Consider the following 22669-nt stretch of genomic DNA (forward strand, 5'->3'; position numbering starts at 1 on the left):
TTATCCCTCAGGATGCTTGGCACTCTGGGATCAGTGTCTGGCTCCTTCCCAGTCCTTGTTTCACACTCTCCTGACACAGGGGGTTTTTTTGCCCCTGTACCCAGAGAGATGCCCCCAGCCTCATACCCTGATGCCCCCCAGCATCTGACCTGGTACTCAGCTGCCTGAAGCAGATTGAATTTGGGGGTTGGTGTCCTCCCCAGGGTGACAAATCACCTGGGCCAGAGTATGGAACCCTGGAAGATGGGGGTTAGTGCTTCCCATGGCTCGAGGCAGTGAGGTTGGGTGCTGGGCAGGGGCTGGTCTCTCTGAAAGGGGGTGAAGAAGCCAAAGAAGGGGAGATCTGTCACCCTAGGACTGAGGAAAGGGGCCATGAGGAGGCTTAGACACCCCCCCCAGCCAATGCTGACACTCAGATCTCAGCTCTGGGTGAAGGCACAGGGACATGTCATTCCCTTTTTGCTTGCTTTTTTGGAGCAGGAGGAGCCCCTGCCTCAGTTTCCCCAGCCCCAGTTCTGGGGTTTCTTCTACATTTCATCTTGCCCCATCCTTTTTGGGGTGTTTTCTGGCCACCCTGTTTCTGGGAAGGCAGGGGTTGCCTTAGGACTGACCCCTGCTCTTTCTGCACCCCAAAACTTGTGGGTGCCCCATCTGGGCTCCTGCAGGAGCCACCCTTTACCTACCAGCTTCTTGGGGGGGTGTTGGCAGGAACCCCCTGGGGAGAAGGGCTGGAGTTCAGGTGGGTCACCCTTCTTTTCTCAAGGGGGTTCTAATTTTGTGGTCCTGATGCTGAGCTGCTTCACCCCATGGCCAGGACAGGGGTTGGGGGTCGAGATGGGGGTGTCACCCTCTGGCTACCCTCAGACCCATATCACCCCTTGTCCCCACCAGTCCTCCCCCAGCTTCTCCTGGCTCTGAGGAGGGACTTCCCCCTTAGGCAGCTTGCTCTGCCTCCCTGTGCCCCCCTAAACTCCTCTGGTTTTCCCCAGCTCCCCATATTCCCCAATCCTCAGGGGTCCCAACATGCCTTAAGGCACCCCAAAGGGACAGGTCGCTGGCATCACCCCCGTTTTGCTGCATAACCCTACACTCTTATACAGATTAAATTGAAGAATTTAAAGAAATTAAGATAAAAACCCCCTGATTTTTCATTTTTTCCCCCCATCTCCTGTTCTCCCAGTTACCTGGAACTGGTCAGGGAGTATTGAAGATGGGGAAATGAGACGACCTCTACCCCCCATCTCACCCTGTCCTTAAATATAACCCAGTTCCCCATTTATCTCCCCAAATTCTTCCCAGCACAGCTCACTGCCCCCCTCTCCCCTCAGGTGTGTTACCCCCTCCTCCAACCAGGCCTGAGGGGTGTGTTGTGTCATTAAATGGAGGAAATAACCCCCCCACACACACCCTGACACACACACACACCCCTGTGGGGTGAGGTAACCTTTTCCTGGGCCTTTTTGGGGTTGGTCAGCTGTGTCTCCTCCCTTGTGTGGGGAGGAAGCGTCGAGGCAAAGTTTTGGGGGGGGTGATGGCTGGGGTGAGGAATGCGGGGTGTCCACCTGCCACGCCAGAGCCTCCTCGTCAGCTCCGAGACACCCCCCGGGGCACCATCGTCATCATCATCATCACCACGTGTTGTGCTGTCACACACGGGGGGGTGCCCGCCCTGGCCTGTTGGGGAAACTGAGGCAGGGGGAGATGCTTTCCCCCTGGCGCAGCGGAAGGCAGGCCGGTGACTCGTGAGGCCTGGCTGGCTGCCATGAGCCTGTTGTCATCTGGGGGGTGGTGGGAGGGAGGGAGAGGAGCTGTTTAATGGTGGCTGCTCCGCCGTGACGCTGCCTACACACACCCCCCCCCCTCCCCTCCACCACCCGCCATGAGCAGCCGGGGCGCTAGGCCGCCGGGGTGGGGTCTCGAACCCGCGACCCACCCCCCTCCCCACACACATAGATCCACCTTCCCCCCCCAACCATTCACCCCAGACTACAACTCCCAGCATGCCGCGGGGCGGCGGGCGGGGCGTACGCGGCGTTCCCCGCGCAGCCAATAGCGGCGGGTGCGGGGCGGTGAGGTCACTGTGGGTGACGTCAGGGGCCCAGAGAGAGGCTCCGTCAGAGGCGGCCGGAGCGGGGCTCGCGGCGGAGGGAGCGCGAGGCGGCGGCGGTAGGGAGGGAGGAGGAAGGTGGGGGTGGGGGGGGCGGCCCGGGCGGCGGCGGCGGCACCACCGGAGGAGGAGGAGGAGGAGGGCGGCGGCGGCGGCGGGGGGGGTCCCAGCGTCTCCGGAGCCCGGCGCCCCCCCGCTCCCCTCGGTACCGGGCGTCCCCGGTCCGTGGCGGCGGCGGCGGCGGCGCTGACAGCCCGCCCGGAGCAGCGGGGGCGGCCGCGGCCACCATGTCCTCCCCCAGCCCGGGCAAGAGGCGGATGGACACCGACGTGGTCAAGCTGTATCCTTCCCGTACCGCCTTCCCTTCCCCCCCCTCCCTTCGCTGGCAGACCCCCGGGGTTTGGGGGGGGATGGATGGGGGGGGGGGGCTCCTCGCTTAGGCCTGCGCCGGGGTGGGGGGTGGCGGGGGACAGCGGGGACCCCCCCTTTGGTGTCGTTCCCCTCACCCCCCCCCCATCCCGGGCGGCAGCAGCGCCTCTTCCTGAGGCCGGGCCTAGGCCTCAGAGCTGCGGCTTGGACCTTCCCCCGCGGGGTGAGGGCTCCCCCCCCCCCCCCCACCTTCCCTCACAGGCCTTGGGGGGGCTTTTCCCCCCTTTGTGGCTTGACAGCCACCACCCGGGGTGCCCCTTCAGCCCCCCCCTCAACCCCCTTGTTCGCTCCAGCCCCCCCCCCCCCCACCCCCTTGGGCTGGGTGCCCTGCACCCCCCACCCCTTTGCCCACCCCGACTTTCAGCCCAGCCGCCGGGGATGGGGTGGTGGGGAGGGGGTGCTGAGGAGGGGGAGCACAGCCCCATCGGCCACAGCCCAAAGAAAGGCTTTTGTGGTGTTTATTATTACTATTTACCCCCTGATTTCAGCCTGTGGTTCACGAAGCTTCTGGTGCTGGCTTAGGGATTTAATTTGGGGGGGGGTTAACTAGGGTGGGGAGGGGTCCCTATGGGGACTGGCTCCCAGCAGACCCGTGTTTGGGAAATGGGGGGGGGGGTGGGTGAAAGGCTCTGGGCAGCGGGGCCGGGGCCTAGAGCTCCTCTCAGAAGCAGTTCTGTTTATGTAACGCTCTGGGCTCGCTTGGGCTTTATTATCTTTGATTTTTTTCCCCTTTCCCTGCTCGATCCGTGTCTGTTTTTCCTCCTTGTTTTTATTCCTGGCCCTTTATGGGGTTGGGGGGGGGGGGGGGAGCATGGAGGAGGTGGAGGGAAGGAGGGAGGGAGTGGGGGGGGGACACACACGACACACGAATCCTCTTTTCTCTCTGTCTGGAGTGTGGGTGGTGGTGGAAAAAAAACCCATCCTTGGGAATTTGGGATTGTTTTATTAATATTTCTCTGTTGTTTACGAGGCGGCTGCGTGTGCCCAGAGAGGGGTAGGAACAGGAGTGGTTGAAACAGGGGGTGTGGGGAAGAAAAGAGGGGGGGGGGGTTCATTTCTGTTGACTCAACGTGCCTGACGTCCCTCAGCAGGACTTGGGGAGGGGGGGCGGTTCTGGTGGCTCTAACTTGGTGGTGTTGAGGGGCTGAGAAATAGGTTTGATGTCGTTTCCAGAGAGAGATAAACAAACTTAGTTGGATTTTGTGGGTTTTTTTTCTTTTGGAAAGGGGGGGTGAGGGGTTGGGGGGGGGGAAGAAGAGGGGGAGGGAGGAGCAGCAGCTCCTGTTTGTGGCGTGAAGGTGGCTTATCGAAGGAAACTTCTGTTTGACGTTCAGCCTGTGTGTTTCTCTCTACAAAGCAGCTCTTTCTTTATATATATATATATATTTCTGGTTTTTCACCTTGTTTTTGAAGCAGATAGGAAATGACTACCGATTGGGGAGCTATTTTTATCCCAGGGGTTTAAAGTTACACGCATGTCATGCTCTTCCCCGACGCCCATGGCGATCGATGGGTGATCACACAGGGAAGGAAGGGTCGGGAATCCCCCTCTATTTTATGTGTAAAAAATACAACCCCCTTTCCTAGGGATAGTCCAGAAAGAGATCTGAGCCAGAGAAGGGGCTGAGGCCCAACCTGATCATCTGCTGCTGCTCTCCTTTCCCTTCTTCCCCACCCCCCCGCACCTCTTTCTTTTATATTTTTTTTTTCCCCTTTTTTTGTTTGATTTGTAGCCAGAATCTCACAGCATTTTAAGAGACAAAGAGGAGGTTTTCCTGAAGTGGCTTCACTCTGTATTTCTACCGTGTGCCTGGTAGGTAGAAAGCCCTGAATATCTGGCATTCCTCCCAACGCTGGGTAGTTTCCGCTCTGCTCTCTTTCTCTCTCTTCCCCCCCCTCCACCCCACTCCTCATTCCCCTACAAAAGAAAACCCAAATTCTTTTTACCAACAACAACAGAAACAAGAAAAATCCCCCCCCCCCCTCTCCCAAAGCTCTTGTTATTGTGGGAACAGCCTTTCCTGGTGGTTTAGAGGGGTGAGGGTGAGAGCGGTCGGTCTCCTGCGGACAACAAACTTAGGAAGTTGGATGTGTCAGATGACTCCTCTCACCACTCCTCCCTCCCCAGCCTTGGGTGGGTGGTGGTGGTTTGTTTTTTTTTTGTTTGTCTGCCTGACTTGCCTCTCCTTCCCCTGGGTGAGCTGCAGCTCACTAGGCCTCTGGCTCCCTGGGACGCTTCCCTAGGGAATTCACCCTCTCTCTAGGAGCTGGGTTTGAACTAAGGGTCTGCTTTTCAGACCTGTGGGTATCAAGAGAGTCGTGGTGGTGACCAAAGGAAGACAGGGCTGCTCTGAAGGAATGTGCTTTGAAGGCTGCTCCTCCCTGGGGCTTTTGAGGGTTTTGTTGTGTTGGTTTAGGGTTGGGTTTTTGGGGAGGGGGGTGTGTGTGTATTTTTTCCCCTTTTTGCTGCCGTTTTTCTTCCAGTTTCCCCTTTTTTCAGCCCCTTTTCCTGGCTGGGATGGAGAATAATGGTGTGGATTTATGGCCTGCCAAGGGCTACCTTTTCGTGTAGGGAGGTGTGGGGTGTGTGTGGGGGGACAACACCATGGCCAGAGTGAATAACACCGCTGCCTTCTCCTGCTCTGACAGGTTTAGGAGCTGAGTGGGGTCTCTTTCTCCTTCCTATTCTCAATCCTAACACGTCCGTGTCCTTTTGTGGACGCCTCTTTGTGAGCCGGGAAGGGGAGAGGTTGTTCAGCTCTCTGGGGCTGGAGGAGGAGGAGGAGGAGTAGAGGAGGGGGGAGTGGAAGGGGCTATGTGTGTGTGTGGAGGGAAGGGGGGGGTGTTGAAGCTCTGTGTGTGCACGTTAATGTGTTGGAACCGATGTTTAATAATCGCCTGGCCGAGGATGTGCTGAAACTCTGAGTCACTCATTGTTTCCCTCCTGATCGTGCTCGCAACGTTGTGCAAAGGCTGGGGAAGGGCCTGCAGTGGGGAGACATGCTGCCTTCCTGCCCCCCACCACCCCTTTTTTGGGGGGATAGGGGGGATTCTGACCCCCTTTACCCCATGCTTGCTGAGGTTTCCTGCCTGCTGTGTGTCCCCGCAGAGTAGGGGGCACTGCACCCCAACCTGCCAGCGTGGCTTTGTGGGGAGGCTCTATGCCACCCCCCACCCCCAAAAAAGCCTCAGCACCCCTTGCCAGTGCCCTGGAAGCGATGGATGTCCTGTGGGTCTGCTGGGAAGTGCTCAAGCTGGGAGCTAGCCCCTTCCTGGTAGCCCCTAGCCCAGGTACCCCCCCCACCCCACACCCCAGGGACTTCAGGGTTTTTCGGGGAGAGGGGATCCCATGGCTGGTTCCCCCCAGGTTTGTGGCGAGCTGCCGGCCTTTGGAGCTGTGTTTGCAGGGAAGAGGCCTCGGGCAGAGCTCACAACTCCATGGATTGGCTGCTCTGTTACTACCCGGAAACCGGGGCCGGGGCGGAGCGAGCCGGCAGCTGATGGGGGTGCCCCAACCAGGGTGTTTACACCCATGGAGAGATGCACCCCAACACCCCACACCCCTTTTCCTTCCAGACCGTGGGGCTCTTTGCTACCGGCAGCGGCTCTTCCAAGCCTGGAGTTTATTGTTCTGAGCCGGAGAGCAGCCCGGAGGCTCCAGGCTGAGAGCTGTTTGCAGCCTCCCCTCTGCCTGGAGTTTATTTTGTGCTGATTTATTTCCCTCCTTTTGTGGATAAGATGCTTCTGGCTGGGTCGTAGTTCCCCCCCAGCTCTATTTTTAAAGCGTCAGGAGCTGGAAAAAGGGGAAGTGTCACCCCTGTTCTCTGCATGAAAGGAATTATAAATAGCACCCAGCACTCAGCTGCATCTCCCCGTTCTGACCAGTTTACAGAGCCCAAGGTTTGCAATTCCCCTCCCAAGCTACCAGGGAAGGTAACACATGGAGCGTTGCACCTCCCTTCTAATTTTAGGCTTGTCCTGAGTCAAGGAGAATAAAAGGTCCAAAGCTCCTTTAGTTTACCTGCAGAGTGTTTTGTAACCACCAGCCCTCTCCCCGTGTTTGCTTCGCCCGGGATCGGCTGAGGCAAAGGGTAGGACAGAGTTTACATTTGGGTTGGATTCCTTTTCATGTTCGTTACGGGCTTGGGCTGCACTTATCATCCTACTTGAACACCTTCCAAGAGGCCTGTTGAGCAATAGGGCTCTGTCACGTGGCTTTGTTCTCTTTGGCCTGTCCCCAGGGGAAGAGCGTGTGCGCTGGAATGTCTTGTTTTGGTAGGGTTTTGGTGTGTTTTCTGCTTGTTTGGGGGGTGGTTTTTTTGTTGGTTGGTTGGGGTTTTGTGTTTGGGTTTTTTTTTTTTTGTGTTTGGATTTTGTTATATGTTTTTTTTTGTTGTTGTTGTTTTTTTTTAAAGGATAGATATTTCTGGAAACTTTGACCAGTTGGAATATAGATTTGAGGATGTCACGCTCGGCTTCTTTCTGCTCTACTTCTGGGGCTGGGATTTAATGAGGTCTCCAGGGAGGAGGGGAAATTGCCTGGTGGTACTTCAAAAAAAGAAATGCACAAAGAGGTGGCAACAACCCCCGTTTTAGAACTGGGAGAGAGCCTACCCCCCTCTCCCCTTCACCCCCCTCTGCCTCCCCAGCCCTCCTTTCCCCCCACCACCCCAGAGCAGCCAGAAATGCTGGCACAGGTTGTGGGATACAATGAAAAGCCAGTGAAATGCCACACAGGATGTATGGAGCTACCTACTGGTAGGAGAACTTCACATCCACAGGTCGCTCTGCCAACAAAACCCAACCAGAGGAAAAGAACTAACATAAATCATCCCTGTGACCTAAATGACAACATCCAAGGGGATCATCTTGCTGCTTTTAGAGCTGAATGCAATGGCTTTGCTGGTGGCTGGATGTTTCCCCCCCCCCCCCCTTCTCCTTCCTCTCCCCAAAAGGACGGGCTCTTGGCTGGAACTGTAAGTTCACTCTCCCATTGTTGCCTTGTCAGTTTGATGGTGGAGCCTATTGAGGCTCAGGCTTGTTGAACAGACCTGAAAGCTCCATGCACCTGCTTAATCATATAATTGCTGTGGTCATTGAGAGGAAAACTGGAGATTATGAATTTGGTTGAGGCAGCTTGGAGGAGAGAGCCTGTTCTAGCTTCATCCCAGCCCTGTTTGCAATAAGAAAGGCTTTGTATCACTCTGCCTTTGGGTGATTTTTAACTCTTCCTCTGTCTCATTCCTTAGGCTCAAAGTGGTGATTTTGTGGTGTTCTGGATAGCGTGGTGGTCATCTTTTAGGATCTTCACAGAATCACAAGGTTGGAAAAGCCCTTTAAGATCATCAAAAGCTAAAGGAGGGAAGGTTTAGATGAGATATTAGGGGGAAGTTTTTTACAGAAAGAGTGGTGAGGTGCTGGAACAGGCTGCCCAGAGAGGTAGTGGATTCCTCATCCCTGGAGGTGTTCAAGGCCAGGTTGGCTGGGGCCCTGGGCAGCCTTGTGTAGCTCCAGGCCTGGAGGTTGGTGTCCCTGCCTGTGGCAGGGGGGTTGGAGCTCTATGATCCTTGGGGTCCCTTCCAACCCAGACCATTCTATGATTCTATGATCAAGTCCAACCACACCTGTCCTGTGCTAAACCAGCTCCCTGAGCACCTCATCTCCCCTCTGTTAAACACCCCCAGGGCTGGGGACTCAGCCCCCTTCCTGGGCAGCCTGTGCCACAGCCCCACAACTCTGCCAGGGAAGAACTTTGCCCTCCCAGCTGAGCTGACCCTGCCCTGGGGCAGCTTGAGCCCATTGCCCCTTGGCCCAGCTCCTGGCCCCTGGCTGCAGAGACCATCACCCACCTCTCTGCACCCTCCTGGCAGGGCAGGGGAGGTGGGGAGAAGGGCTCCCCTCAGCCTCCTCTTCTCCAGGCTCAACACCCCCAGCTCCCTCAGCTGCTCCTCAGAGGATTTGCCCTCATATGATTCCCTGCTTTGGCAGGGGGTTTGGACCTGGTGCTATCTTGGAGTCCCTTCCAACCCCTGTGATTCTATGATTCTGTGATTACAGTACCCAGTTCTGAAGTCTGAACTGGCATTACATTACCCAACACTCATTGACTGAATCGTGGAGCTTGTTACTTTGTAGTAAAGGGTTTGTAAACCAACAAGCACCTGCAGGGTTTCAGTGAAACAAGTGGTTTGCCTTGTAAAATGGTGTCCTGCTCTCCTTTCTGCTGCTCCACCTGGCAGGGTGTGCTCAGTGTTCCTTCCCTCCTTCCTAGCGATCCGGTCGGGCTTGGATTTGTAGTAGGTGATGGGTGTGAAGTGTCATCCTGACTCTCTCCCAGTCCCAGCAAGCTTTTGGGAACACATCTTGCTGAGAGCACTCCCACGGGTTCAGCATCTCTCTAGCAGTGCCAGCCAATAGATATTAGCAGTGAGCGTGGCTGTGGATCTCACAAACCCTGTTAAAAGTCTTAATATGTGGGATTAAGCAGAAGATCCTCCCCCTGATGGGGCTCTGCATTGTTTCCTTTGCTGGGGAAATTTCACATTTAATCTTCCACGTGCAGCTTGTGTTTTGTCCTGGGTCTGGTTATGGCTGTGTGCTGGCATTAAAATTAGGTTTGTGGGTTTTATTTTTTCTAATATAAAACCATAAAACCAGTATTATGAAAAGCTTGTAAGCCAAGCCTTTGGGTTGCTGGGCTGTTGCTTTGTTGATACCTGTATCAACCTGTGTATATACCAATATCCCTGTACTGAGCACTGGGGAGGCTGCAGCTGGAGTGCTGGGTCCAGTTCTGGGCTCCTCAGCACCAGAAGGACATGGGGGTCCTGGAGCGAGTGCAGAGAAGGGCAACCAGGCTGGGGAAGGGGCTGGAGGGCAAATCCTCTGAGAAGCAGCTGAGGGAGCTGGGGGTGCTGAGCCTGGAGAAGAGGAGGCTGAGGGGAGCCCTTCTCCCCACCTCCCCTGCCCTGCCAGGAGGGTGCAGAGAGGTGGGCGATGGTCTCTGCAGCCAGGGGCCAGGAGCTGGGCCAAGGGGCAATGGGCTCAAGCTGCCCCAGGGCAGGGTCAGCTCAGCTGAGAGGGCAAAGTTCTTCCCTGGCAGAGTTGTGGGGCTGTGGCACAGGCTGCCCAGGGAGGGGGCTGAGTCCCCAGCCCTGGGGGTGTTGAACAGAGGGGAGATGAGGTGCTCAGGGAGCTGGGGCAGCACAGGATGGGATTGATTGGACTTGATGATTTTAAAGGTCTTCTCCAACTTTGTGATTCTGTGATACCTGAGCAGAAAGGGGCTGCCCTGTGTTGTGCTGCTGCCATCCTCTCTTGAGCTCCCAGGAATCAGAGGGGTGCTCCTTCCAGAGTGTTTTCTCCCTTTTATTTTTAGAAATACATCCCTTAAGCCTGTGTTTGAAGGAGTGGTCAATTGCTGCCTCACCTTGTGCCCACCTGTTGGACCTGGACCCGGCTTGAGCAGACTGTTGAATTTGGAGGCTGAGGAAATCAATCCTGCATGGTGCTGAGGGCCTCCTTCAGCACCTCCTGCCTCACTGCTGCGTCCCTCTGGGAGAAGGTGGTGGTGACTTGCTCCTTGGAGGCTCCAGGTTTGCTGCCAGAGGCGAGGAGAGGGGATGCCCAAGGACAAGGGGGGGCTGCTGGAGGGCTGAGGTGCTGGTTGGCAATCCTGCCCTCCTCCCAAAGGGGCAACACACTGCACAGGCGTTTACTTCTTGGGCAGGATCCCGTTCTTGGATCCCTCTGTCCTTCTCTGTATCACCTTACAAGCAAAGAAGCACTTAGGAGGGCTGATAAACTTCTGTTTGGTGGGTTTCTTTTCCTTCAGGCCAGTCCAAGCAGCAAGGAATCCCTCTGTTCAGAAGGGAAGGGTGCATCTGAACCCACCCCAGTGCAGACTGATTGCTGGTTGTGCTGTAACTGAACGTTCTCAGCACCTGTTGGTGCTTGGTGCCCTTCTTAAACTGTGATTTAATCAGAGTCATACCCAGGATAAACACAGAGCAGGTTGTTGTTAGGGGAGGAAGGTGCCTGCAGTTAAAGCAACAGGCTCCCTTACAGAGTGGATTCCCAGATAAATACCTATCTGGTTTACTGTCTGCTTAAATTAGAGGTGACGTGGTGCTGAGAGGGAACTGCCTGCTTCACTCTCCTGCCATTCTGGACGTTGATCTGGCAGCAAAGCTGAGAGCTTGCTGAATAATCATAGAATAGAATCATAGAGCCATAGAATGGCATGGGTTGGAAGGGACCCCAAGGGTCCCAGAGCTCCAACCCCCCTGCCACAAGCAGGGACACCAACCTCCAGGCCTGGATCTCCACAAGGTTGCCCAGGGCCCCAGCCAACCTGGCCTTGATAACCTGTTTTTTTTAATGATAATTAACACTTTTAAACATCAAATACACATTACACAGGTGGGTGTGCATATAGGAGTTCAGGGCTCCATTGTGTGTCTTACTGTGTGCATTCAGCCTCCCCTCCTTTCACTCCCTCCCATTTCCCTGTGGATTTGGTCTGTGGGTTTCTGGAATCAGGAACGTGGAGCGTTGCTCTTTGTTTTTCCTCACCAAAACAGAGCTCCCGTGACTGAAGGATCGTACGACCTTCCCATCTCTGGTTTCTACTAGGTCACACAGCCTGTGTGCCTGGTGATTCTAGCAGGGAGCTTGTGAACAAACTGCCCTCACTGTTTGAAAATGCCCTGTCTGATGGACCTTCTACAGCATCCCAGGGACAGGGTCTGAGTGAGTTCTGTTGCTGGTGGAACTCTGTGGGTCTCACTTCCCCCCAGTTTTTATTTTATCTTTTATTTTTTCCCCATTCTTGTGGTGTTTGGAGTTATTACCTCTCCTGCCAAGAGAGGCTGGGATTGTCCCACTCTGCTCTGCCCTGTGAGGCCCCAGCTGGAGTCCTGTGTCCAGAGCTGGGGCCCCAGTACAAGAAAGATGTGGGACTGTTGGAGAGGGGTCAGAGGAGCCACAGAGATGCTCAGGGGGCTGGAGCAGCTCCCCTATGGAGAGAGGCTGAGGGAGCTGGGCTGGGTCAGCCTGGAGAAGAGAAGGCTGTGGGGGGACCTCATTGCACCTTCCAGTCCCTGAAGGGAGCAGAGGAACAGGAGGGGAATGGGCTTGTTAGAGGGCAGAGACTGGGCAGGACAAGGGGGCTGGAGTGAAGCTGGAGGAGGGAAGGGGGAGAGGAGATATTGGGGGGAAGTTCTTTGCAGAGAGAGTGGTGAGGGGCTGGAAGGGGCTGCCCAGAGAGGGGGTGGGTGCCCCATCCCTGGGGGTGTCCAAGGCCAGGTTGGCTGGGGCCCTGGGCAACCTTGTGTAGCTCCAGGCCTGGAGGTTGGTGTCCCTGCCTGTGTCAGGGGGGTTGGAGCTCTGTGACCCTTGGGGTCCCTCCCAACTCATCCCAGTCTGGGATTCTGTGATTTGCTCTTGGTTACTCAACACAAAGGCGATTGGGGGGTTGGACCTGATGCTCTCTTGAGGCCCCTTCCAACCCTTGCGATGCTGTGATGGTGATTTCTCTTCCCCATCCTGTCCCAGCTCCCCCACCCCTCAGTGCTATCTCCTCATCTTCCATCTCCATCTTCTTCCCATGTCCCTCAGCCCCTCTCATAACAATCTGTCTGAGGTTGAGGGTGGATTTGGTGTCTGGGAAGAAGGTGATTTCGCTGCCTCTTGGCCTTGTGGCGCCGCTAACGATTCTCCCCAAACTGGGTCTGGTGCTGGATTCAGGACCAAGGTGTTAATATGAACCAGTTGCAGCTTCCAAGAGCTTCCTCCAGTCTTAAATCGTTTGATTTACTCCCCAGAGCAAATGGATTCAGCCTTCCAACAGAAGCCACATCACTCACAGAGCCTTTTCTTGGTGTTAAAGTGTTTGAAACCAGGTAGAGGGGTGGATCTGCCTGTGTCAGATTTGAAGTGAGGTGGTGGTGGTGGTCTGCCAACCCTCACCCCATTTAAAACTGGGAATTACAGCTGGATATTCAGCACAATCCACATACAGGGAAGTGTGGGGGGGTGCTGTGGACTCCTGGATATTAGTGGGTGTGTGAGGAAGGGGTTATTTTTTAGGATAGGCCTTTTCAGTGGCTTTTCAGAGGGTCAGCTGCTGTTTCCTGGGAAGGATTGCATTTTGCTGATGCATACTTCCCTCATCCTCAATGCTAGAAGAAAGAAACATAAAATACTTTCCTTGAGATTGTACAGACAGAGCATCTGGGTGGATTATTCTGAAACATTTTACACCATCCAGTTATATCTGGCTGGAATTTTTATCTCTCTTTTTTTTTGTGTGTGTGATGCTCCCTTAAAAATGAATGGTTTAAATTTGGCTTAATGTTTTCATTAGGAAAAAAATCTGCAGTTTATGACAGTTGCTGCCCTTTAGGAGGGAGCTTAACCCTGGAGGCATTTGTCCTCCCCTGTGAAAGGTTGAGGTTAAAAGCTGATGGCTGATTGTTAGATAAATTTTGCATTATTCCCAGATTCCAGAGGGCTTTTCACCTGGCCTGGAGCGCTCTCTCCTGTGAGAGCAGCAAGGTGGGGGACTTGGTATGTAAATTGGAGATGGGCAAATCATTGCTGCCTTCCTGAGTGTCAGGGTTCTCTGTGTGTAGCAGCTGATGGTTTCTGGTCAGGTATCTGTGGACCTGCTATTAATGACTGGGTTGGGATGGGCTGTATTCAAAGGGAGGTGGTGTGCAGCATGAACAAGGGGTACTGAGAGAGGGTGAGTAGTGTGGCCTGCTCCCAGCCCCTGAGCAAGGTATGGCACTACAGGCAGGATGTGGAGATGCTGGAGTGCATCCAGAGAAGGGCAACGAAGCTGGGGAAGGGTCTGGAGCACAAGTGCTGTGAGGAGCTGCTGAGGGAGCTGAGGGTGTTTAGTCTTGAGAGAAGGAGGCTGAGGGGAGACCTTCTCACTGCCTGCACTGACCTGATGGGTCACCAGGGGAGATTTGGGTTGGATATCAGGAGGAATTTCCTCACTGAAAGGGTTGCCAGGCACTGGGACAGGCTGCCCAGGGAGGTGGTGGAGTCACCATCCCTGGAGGGGTTTCCCAGGCGTGTGGATGAAGTGCTTAAGGACACGATCTAGAGATGGGCTGGGCAGGGTTAGGCTGTGGTTAGACTTGATGCTCTAGAGGGTCTCTTCCAACCCAGGTGGTTCTACAATTGAAAGGTCAGCTTCATCTGCAGAGACCCCAGTGGTCCATAAAGTCTGGGATTTGACCAAAACCTGACCTGATTTAGGACAGGATCAGGCACTTAATGCAGATACCAAGCACGCGCCCTGGTAAAGATAAAACCCAGCCTGTAATACTAAAGCCAGGCTTGTGTGGCCCTGGTTGGCCTCTGGTGTGGTAGATGAATAGATGCAAAGTTGAAAACACTGATAAATGATTAACTGCAGCTCATTAACGTTTCTTGGTGGGCTGTGGTACTTTGTTTTGTCTTGATGTCTTCTTCTCTCCAGGCTGAACAGCCCCAGCTCCCTCAGCCTTTCCTCCCAGGGGAGATGCTCCAGGCCTTTCAGCATCTCTGTCCCTCCTCTGGACTCTCTCCAGGAGATCCCTGGCTTTTTGATCCCAGGGAGCCCAGCACTGGACACAACACTCCAGGTGGGGCCTGACCAGGGCAGAGCAGAGGGGGAGGATCCCCTCCTGTCACCTGCTGCCCACACTCCTCCTGATGCCCCCAGGATCCCATTGTCTCTCTCAGCCCCCAGGGCACACTGCTGGCTCATGGCCACCCTGTCACCCACCAGCACCCCCAGGTCCTTCTCCTCAGAGCTCCTCTCCAGCAGCTCCCCCCAGCCTGTCCTGATTCCAGCCCTTATTCCTTCCCAGGTGCCAGACTCTCCACTTGCTCTTGTTGAACCTCATCTGGTTTCTCCCTGCCCAGCTCTGCAGCCTGTGTCGGGGTAGGGGTGAGTTCTGTTGCACGATGACAACATAAACTCAGAGGTCTGATGGGAGCCTGAATCTAATCTTGTTCTTCCAGGTGTCTCTGGACCTAAACATTGTTTTGAAACCGGGCTGTGAAGCTGTTGTTTGGCTTCTGATCACTGTCAAGGAGGTGGCTGCAGAGCTAAAACTAAACGTGGTTTTAGGGGCAAATGAAGCTGCTCTTTTGAGTTGTGGTCAAGTGGTAATGGTTTGGAGCCAGATCTTTATTTTTATTTTGCAGATAAACCAGGTTTTGTTTTTAAATATTTTGAGGGGGGGGGAGGGGGCTGTTGACTTTTCTTAAACCCAGTTTCAGCCTTGGGACATCTGCAGTGAGAGGAACAAGGTGCTTTTGAAACCTGAAGGAACAGAACGTGGTGTGGAGTTGGTGATGGGTGAAGTTCAAAATGTGCTGTTGTGTCCTGGTTGTTCCCAAGCTCTTTTGTTTGGGAGAAGTCCCTTTATTTTTTTACTTTTAGAGTGGGGAGAGTTGGGGTTTTGTTTTTCTCCCTAATGTTCAATCAGAGCATCTTCATCAGATGGTCTCTTCAGCCAGGGGCCAGGAGCTGGGCCAAGGGGCAATGGGCTCAAGCTGCCCCAGGGCAGGGTCAGCTCAGCTGGGAGGGCAAAGTTCTTCCCTGGCAGAGTTGTGGGGCTGTGGCACAGGCTGCCCAGGGAGGGGGCTGAGTCCCCAGCCCTGGGGGTGTTTAACAGAGGGGAGATGAGGTGCCTAGGGAGCTGGTTCAAGCACAGGACAGGGATGGTTGGACTTGGTGATCTTAAAGGTCTTTTCCAACCTGGTTATTCTGTGATACTCACTCCTTGGTCCCACTGAAGCCATCTCCTACTTCATCTTCTTAGGCTTCTAACCTGCTGCTCTGTTGGTTGTGAAATGAGGGAAGAGAGGTGAAAATAAGGAAGGTTAAATGATCAGGGTTTTGTTTTAACTGGTCTGGCATCATAGGTAACTTAATACTTCTGGCCCAGGGGAGCAATCTGTGAATCTGTGTGTGGTTATTGGGGTGAGCTTGGATCCCAGGAGGAGAATGTGGCTTTGAGAGGCTGCAATCAGATCCTTGTAACTCAGTACCAGAGTCCCCCATTCCTTGAAAGGGAAGGTATGTGAGGAGGTGTTAACTCCCCCTTCTCATGGTGGACAGGAGCTGCTGCTCCCTGCAAGTGAGCTCATGGCTGGTGCTGCTGCTTCGTGCTGGTTGAAAACTTCTGGGCACTGTAAGGAGCTCCTGTGTCTTGTGTAGAGCTCTGAGATCTTGGATTTAAACAGATTCTGGTGGGCTTCAAGTGCTGAGAAAGTTATTACTTGGTCATAATCCAGGGTTTTGTTGGGTTTTTTTTATTACTTGATGGTTTCTGCCTTGATTTCTTTGGTTTGATGTTGGCAGAGTGACCAGAAGGTGGCCCTGAAAAGGTAAGCTTAAATCCTTGCCTTGTTAGGATTAAGGAGGAGGAGATTTCACCAGGAAATAGCCACTTTCTGCTAACTCTGTCGTAGGCAAAAGAAGCATGTTTTGCCTGTGGAGGAGACCCATGGTGGCAGCAGTGACTGGGATGAGGAATCTCAGAACACTAGTTGAGGTTAAGCACAAGGCCAGGCCCCACCTGGAGTGTTGTGTCCAGTGCTGGGCTCCCTGGGATAAAAAAGCCAGGGATCTCCTGGAGAGAGTCCAGAGGAGGGACAGAGATGCTGAAAGGCCTGGAGCATCTCCCCTGTGAGGAAAGGCTGAGGGAGCTGGGGCTGTTCAGCCTGGAGAGAAGAAGCCTGAGAGGGGATCTGATCAATGGTTCTCAAGAGCTAAAGGGTGGGACCCAGGGGGCCATGGGCAGCCTCTGCTCAGTGTCTGTGGGGACAGGACAAGGGGCGATGGGCTCAAGTTGGAGCACAGGGAGTTCCCCCCCAATGTGGGGCAGAACTTCTTGCCAGTGAGGGTGAGGGAGCCCTGGGAGAGGCTGCCCAGGGGGTGTGGAGTCTCCTTCTCTGGAGAGATTCCAGCCCCATCTGGACACCGACCTGTGTGACTTGTCCTAGGGACCCTGCTTTGGCAGGGGGGTTGGACATGATGATCTCTGGGGGTCCCTTCCCACCCCTGTGATTCTGTGGTCTGTGATACTGTGAATAGACTCTCCTGTGGCTTCAGTGAGTTATTTAAACTGTGAACCCCATTTTAATTACTGGCTGCTGCTTGAATTTCCCCAGCATAATGTTGAAACTTGTGTCGTGCCAAACGAAACCCACAATGACAAAACCCCCCTGAAGTGATTAGCAATAACATGCTTGTGATACTAACCCCCCACAGCCCTGAGAAGTTGGTGCTTTGCCTTCAAACACAGACCACAAATGGGCTTCTGCTCTGAAATGAGAAAATTTGCTGACCTCTTGAATCTCAGAGTGTTGGGAGTTGGAAGGGACCTTGAAAGTTCATGTAGTCCAACCCCCCTACCAGAGCAGGGTCACCCAGACTAAATCACACAGGAACATGTCCAGGACCATGGGGTTTGAATATCTCCAGAGAAGGAGACTCCACACCCTCTCTGGGCAGCCTGTCCCAGGGCTCCATCATCCTCATTGGGAAAAAGTTTCTCCTTATGTTCTCATGGAACTTCCTCTGTTCCAGCTGCACCCATTGCCCCTTGTCCTGTCACTGCCATCCCTGAGCAGAGCCTGGCTCCATCCTCCTGACTCTCACCCGTTACATATTGATAAACATTACTGAGCTCACCCCTCAGTCTCCTCTTCTCCAGGCTGAAGAGCCCCAGCTCCCTCAGCCTCTCCTCATAAGGAAGGGGTTCCACTTTCCTCATCACCTTAGTGGTCCAGCACTGGGCTCTTCCAAGGAGTTCTGTGTCCTTCTTGAGCTGAGGGGCCCAGAACTGGACACAATATTCCAGGGGTGGTCTCACAAGGGCAGAGCAGAGGGGGAGAAGAACCTCTCTTCACCTCCTAACCACCCTCCAGAATGCCATCAGCCTTCTTAGACACAAAGGCACGTTGCTGGTCATGGTCACCCTGCTGTCCCCCAGGATCCCCAGGTCCCTCTCCCCTACGCTGCTCTCCAGCAGGCCAGTCCCTGACCTATACTGGTCCCTGGGGTTGTTCTTCCCCAGATGCCAGACCCTCTGCTTGCTCTTGTTAGTGAGATATAAACTTCTCCTCACCCAGCTCTCCAGCCTGTCTCAGTCTTGCTGAGTGGCAGCCACCCCTCCCAGCTCTGTGTCGTCAGATGAACTTGATCTTCAGCCCTGCAAAGCTTATTGACCACTGGACAGTTAAACCATCTGCCCATCCTCCATTGCTCAACTGGGTTTTAGAGATCTAGAGGGCAGATGGTTTGGGCTCAGGGTGTGTTTGGTTCTCTGCATACACTGAAACTGGAGGACCAGACTCTTTGAGTTAGGATTTGGAGTGATGCTTCATACTGGTTCCTCTGAGCACATGTTGGTTTGTGCAGGTCCTTGGGTACAGTCTCTGGACTCACCTTGACAGTGACTTCTTCATGCTGAAAATTTGTACCCTCCATGCTGACCTGCTGCAGCTTTTAAATGTCACTTCTCTGGAAAAAAGAAGAGCAAAAATCCCCTTTGTCACTTCAGCTCAGTGTGTGGAAAGAAGATTCAGGGTTAAGCAAAGAAAATTTGCCTGTTGCACCCGTTTAGTCATAGCAAGAAAGGTGTTTGGTGGGGTTATTGTCTGTGTGGGGATTCCAGAGAAGCCCATTCCAGGCTGTCCTGCCAAGTTGTGTGCTGGGTGTGTAAGCAGAGATTGGGGATGAGATCAGCTTACGTTGGAACCGGCTGGTTTGAGCCTGAACCAGCTTCTCTGTCCTGGCAGAGCCAAAAGCTTTAGTCCTCTGCTGCTGAATAGTGCATTTCATAGAATCCCAGCCTGGTCTGGGTTGGAAGGGACCCCAAGGGTCCCAGAGTTCCAACCCCCCTGCCACAGGCAGGGACACCAACCTCCAGGCCTGGAGCTACACAAGGTTGCCCAGGGCCCCAGCCAACCTGGCCTTGAACACCCCCAGACACGGGGCACCCACCCCCTCTCTGGGCAGCCCCTTCCAGCCCCTCACCACTCTCTCTGCAAAGAACTTCCCCCTAATATCTCATCTCCCCCTTCCCTCCTCCAGCTTCACTCCATCCCCCTTGGCCTTTATTTTTGGCCTTTGGTGTATTTCTTTGCCAGGGCTTCCTGCTCGGGGTGGCTGGGGTGCAGTGGAGCTTCATCAGGGTCAGGAGTTGAATCAGTCAGAAGTTGTGGGGGTTGTTTTTCTTTGTAAAAGGGTCCTTAAATTGTCCTCTGTGCCTTTTGGACACTTCCAAAGCAGCAGGTTTCTTCGCTGCTGACTGAAGTTCGCTGCAATTAGGATGCTCAGAATATCCTCCAGGCCTGGAGGTTGGTAGCCCTGCCTGTGTCAGGGGGGTTGGAGCTCTGTGACCCTTGGGGTCCCTTCCAACCCAGACCAGGCTGGGATTCTGTCATTCTATAATCCTGCGGGCAGCTCACTCACTCTCGCTGATTTTCTGCAGACTAGGAAGGTGCAAGAAGTGAGTTGCAGGGTAGGTGAACTTCATAATCCTCTGTAGGTTGTGTTTTATTTCAAATAGCAGCTGGGGATCGGTTCCTGGGCACCCAGGGAAAGGCTGCCTGCTTGTGTGCTGTGATGCTCAAGGCTTTTACTCTCCTTATTGAGGCGCTTCAAGCAGCAGAAAAACCCTTCCAGAGGTCCTGGAGTGCAGAGAAGGGCAACCAGGCTGGGGAAGGGGCTGGAGGGCAAATCCTGTGAGGAGCAGCTGAGGGAGCTGGGGGTGTTGAGCCTGGAGAAGAGGAGGCTGAGGGGAGCCCTTCTCCCCACCTCCCCTGCCCTGCCCTGCCAGGAGGGTGCAGAGAGGTGGGCGATGGTCTCTGCAGCCAGGGGCCAGGAGCTGGGCCAAGGGGCAATGGGCTCAAGCTGCCCCAGGGCAGGGTCAGCTCAGCTGGGAGGGCAAAGTTCTTCCCTGGCAGAGTTGTGGGGCTGTGGCACAGGCTGCCCAGGGAGGGGGCTGAGTCCCCAGCCCTGGGGGTGTTGAACAGAGGGGAGATGAGGTGCTCAGGGAGCTGGGGCAGCACAGGATGGGTATGGTTGGACTGGATGATCTTAAAGGTGTTTTCCAACCTTGTGATTCTGTGAGCTGGCAGCACGTGTCTGCTGAAGTGTGTGCACTGGTCACTGGTGTGAGTTCCTTAATACACAAAAACTGTGGTCAGGAGCATGTAAAATACCTTGGGGGGGGGGGGGGGGTGGAGTGTTCCCCCAGCTCCTCAGCAAGACAGCGCGTGGGTCAGACCTTGAAACTGCTTGGCTTCCTCAGAGCTGTTGTATATAGGTGTATATATCACCGTTGGTTCTCCCCAAGTCACCCAAAAGGCATCAGGACTTGGCAGTGTTGCAGAGTCTCCTCTTAAGAGCTGAATGGAGCTGACTGGGCTGCCACGCGCGTCGCAGGAACCCACATCAACTGTGTTTAGGTCATTACCAAACTGAGCTAAATTTAGTGGATGAGCCAGAAGTGTGAGGCTTTGGATCCAGCCTCCTGCCCAGTCCCTATTCCTGCTCTGTCTGTTTGCACTGTGCCATGTAACTGGTTGTACATCACCCTGTCAGGAGGCAGGGGGTGAATTCATGGAATCCCAGCATCTCCTGAGCTGGAAGGGACCTGCAAGGACCACCCAGTCCCACTCCTGGCTCCACACAGCCCCAGCCCAGTCAGAGGTGGCACTGAGGGCATCGGCCAGGCGCTTCTTGCCCTCAGCCCAGCTCGGGGCTGGGACCCCTTCCCTGGGGAGCCTGTGCCAGTGCCTGACCCCCCTCTCAGCACAGAACCTCTTCCTAACAGCCACCCTGACCCTCCCCTGGGGCAGCTTCACGCCGGCCCCTCGGGTTCCAGCCCTGGGCCCCAGAGAGAGGAGAGAGATCGGCGCTGCCCCTTCGCTCCCCTGGGCAGGAAGCCACAGACCCCAGGAGGTCTCCCCTCAGCCTCCTCTTCTCCAGGCTGGACAACCCCAGGGCCTTCAGCCTCTGCTGGGGAGACTTCCCCTCCAGCCCCTTCCCCATCCTGGCTGCCTCCTCTGGACACTCCAGTTCCCTGGCTGCTTTTTAATCACACAGATTAGGTACTTTGCTGAGGTGTGTTTGCAGAGTTCCTGAATAACACCAATCCTGTCTGGCTTGACAGCAGCTCTAGATGGCCAAGAGAACCTGGATGAGGTTTTTGGTCCCCCAATGTGACTGGGTGGCTGCCTCTGCAGCCCAAAAGCCAGTTTGGGGATTGGAACAGCTCATGCTCGGAGTGAAGGGGGAAACACTTTTCTCATTAACCTTAAAATACATCTGCTCCCTCCCCCTTTTCTTTTGACCCCCTCATCTCTGCTAAAATTGTCAAGATGAGTAAGGGAGGGTGGGGAGAAATAAGTCACCCTGACAGTACAAGGGAAGATTCCAAGGCCTCTGGGAGTGATGTGCTGGTTCTGCAGCTCCAACATTCCCTTTGTTTTAACTTCCTCTCCTGTCTCAGGATTCTGGTTTTATTTTCAGTAGGATGCTGGTTAACTGGGGGGGTTTTCTATGGATTAGTAATATTGTCAGCCAAAATGGCTTAAAGCATAGTCAGGCCTGCTTAATTCTGCTTTATTAAGGCAGGCTGTGGTAAATAATGTGTCTTTGAAACTCTTGCTGGGTCTGCTGGAGGTCACCTGTAATTCAGAGCATCTGGTGGGGGTCAGTGCCAGGCTTTTTGTTCTGTGGAGGGGGTGGGGGGGTGTAAGCTTTGGGTTTGGTTGTGATTTTTTTTTTTCAGCTCATCTCTGAAGGAGGAGACACTTGAACCTCCCTGACAAAATCCCACTTCTCAGGCAGCTGCACTCACTAACGACTAAACCCTGTTAATTAGTTTTTAGTGCAGGGCTTGTGGGAGTGTTCTTTTGTCCCTTCCAGAATGGTGATCCGAGCAGATGATGTCAAGGAATCTTGTGTTTTGGCTGAATTCAACTCATTATAAGAAAGCTCTGCCTTCCCTTGCCAAAGCCCAGTCCTAAAAGCTGGGACTAGCAGTGGTCTGGCAATAGTGTTTATATTGACAGTGTGGCTTGTCTTACAGTGATGGGTGTGAAACTCCATTACAAAGCTCAGTTTTAAATTGGCTGGGGGGGGGGTTGAGGGTATTTTGGGGGGTGGTTTTCTTTGATCCACATGACAGATTTCAGGTATTGTTATTCCTGCAGGAAACCTTGAGGCAAGTGCACTCCCTGCAGCTATCAGAAAGAGGTGGATGGAGATTGGGATGGCTAATTTGTAAAACTCCCTTGGGCTCTGTCGTCTGGATAACTGATGTGCCTCTCGTTAGGGAGCTGAGAGGGAAGGGAAGGGGAGGGGGGGTAATTAAGCCTGAGCAGATGTGCTAGAACAAGCTCTATGGATCAGAAGTGGCATCAGAAGGGTTGGGTGATGAGCTTTTCGGATCATAAGGGTTGGGTGATGAGCTTTTTGGATCAGAAGGGTTGGGTGATGAGCTCTTTGGATCAGAAGGGTTGGGTGATGAGGAGCTACCTGGCTCTGGCAGGTGCAAACTTGCTCCTCTGTCCTTGTTCCCCTCTCAGAGTGGATTTGGTGCTTCTGCAAGGTAGGAGCTTTGCTTCAGAGAGCTTTTAAAATGACCAGTCATGAGAGCACCATCCAAACCTTTCCAGGGGGACTTCCCAGTCTCTCTCCAGCCCTTCTGTGTGTATGGATTGCTCCAGAGGACACCAGCCACAACAATGAGGACTACATCTGCTTGTGTTTTACCAACACCTGCTGGTTGTCTTCTAAAACCCCCCACTTATTTTATCCCTTCCCCTGCCTGTAGCTTGTGCCAGGGTGGCTTTAACGATGCTGTGGCTTTAATGACTCTCTGCCTTCCCACAAGATGCTGAGGCTGGAGGTTTTTATCCCCACAGCCCTTGAGAAATCCCCCTGAGCGACTTTGCTTTTCCTTCTGGTACAGCTGCTGAGCGAAGGCCTGCTCTTCAAAACCTGGAAACCACCAGAAAAAGAAAAGAAAAGGCAAAAAGAAGGTATTTGGCAGAGCTGAATGCAGCATGGCAGGTGTCCCAGGGTGAGGGCACCCTCCGTTCCGG

At 54.1% G+C, this 22669-nt stretch overlaps 1 protein-coding gene across 2 annotated transcripts in view; it reads left to right on the forward strand.

The window, feature by feature from the left end:
• Nucleotides 1–2229: 2229 nt before the first annotated feature.
• The window catches only part of UBE2H (ubiquitin conjugating enzyme E2 H), a 61127-nt gene continuing 40687 nt past the window's right edge, over nucleotides 2230–22669 (forward strand). The window contains exon 1 of one of the 2 annotated variants that reach the window (XM_084279039.1): nucleotides 2230–2447. In XM_084279039.1, the coding sequence (XP_084135165.1) occupies nucleotides 2395–2447 (53 nt within the window). In that variant the 5' untranslated portion in view covers nucleotides 2230–2394. Of the gene's footprint in view, nucleotides 2448–4254; nucleotides 4350–22669 lie in introns of those variants that run through there. The other variant, XM_084279040.1, reaches the window with a different exon arrangement.

This window comes from Gallinula chloropus (genome assembly GCF_964237585.1).
Source record: "Gallinula chloropus genome assembly, chromosome: 1".
Taxonomy (NCBI): Eukaryota; Metazoa; Chordata; class Aves; order Gruiformes; family Rallidae; genus Gallinula; species Gallinula chloropus.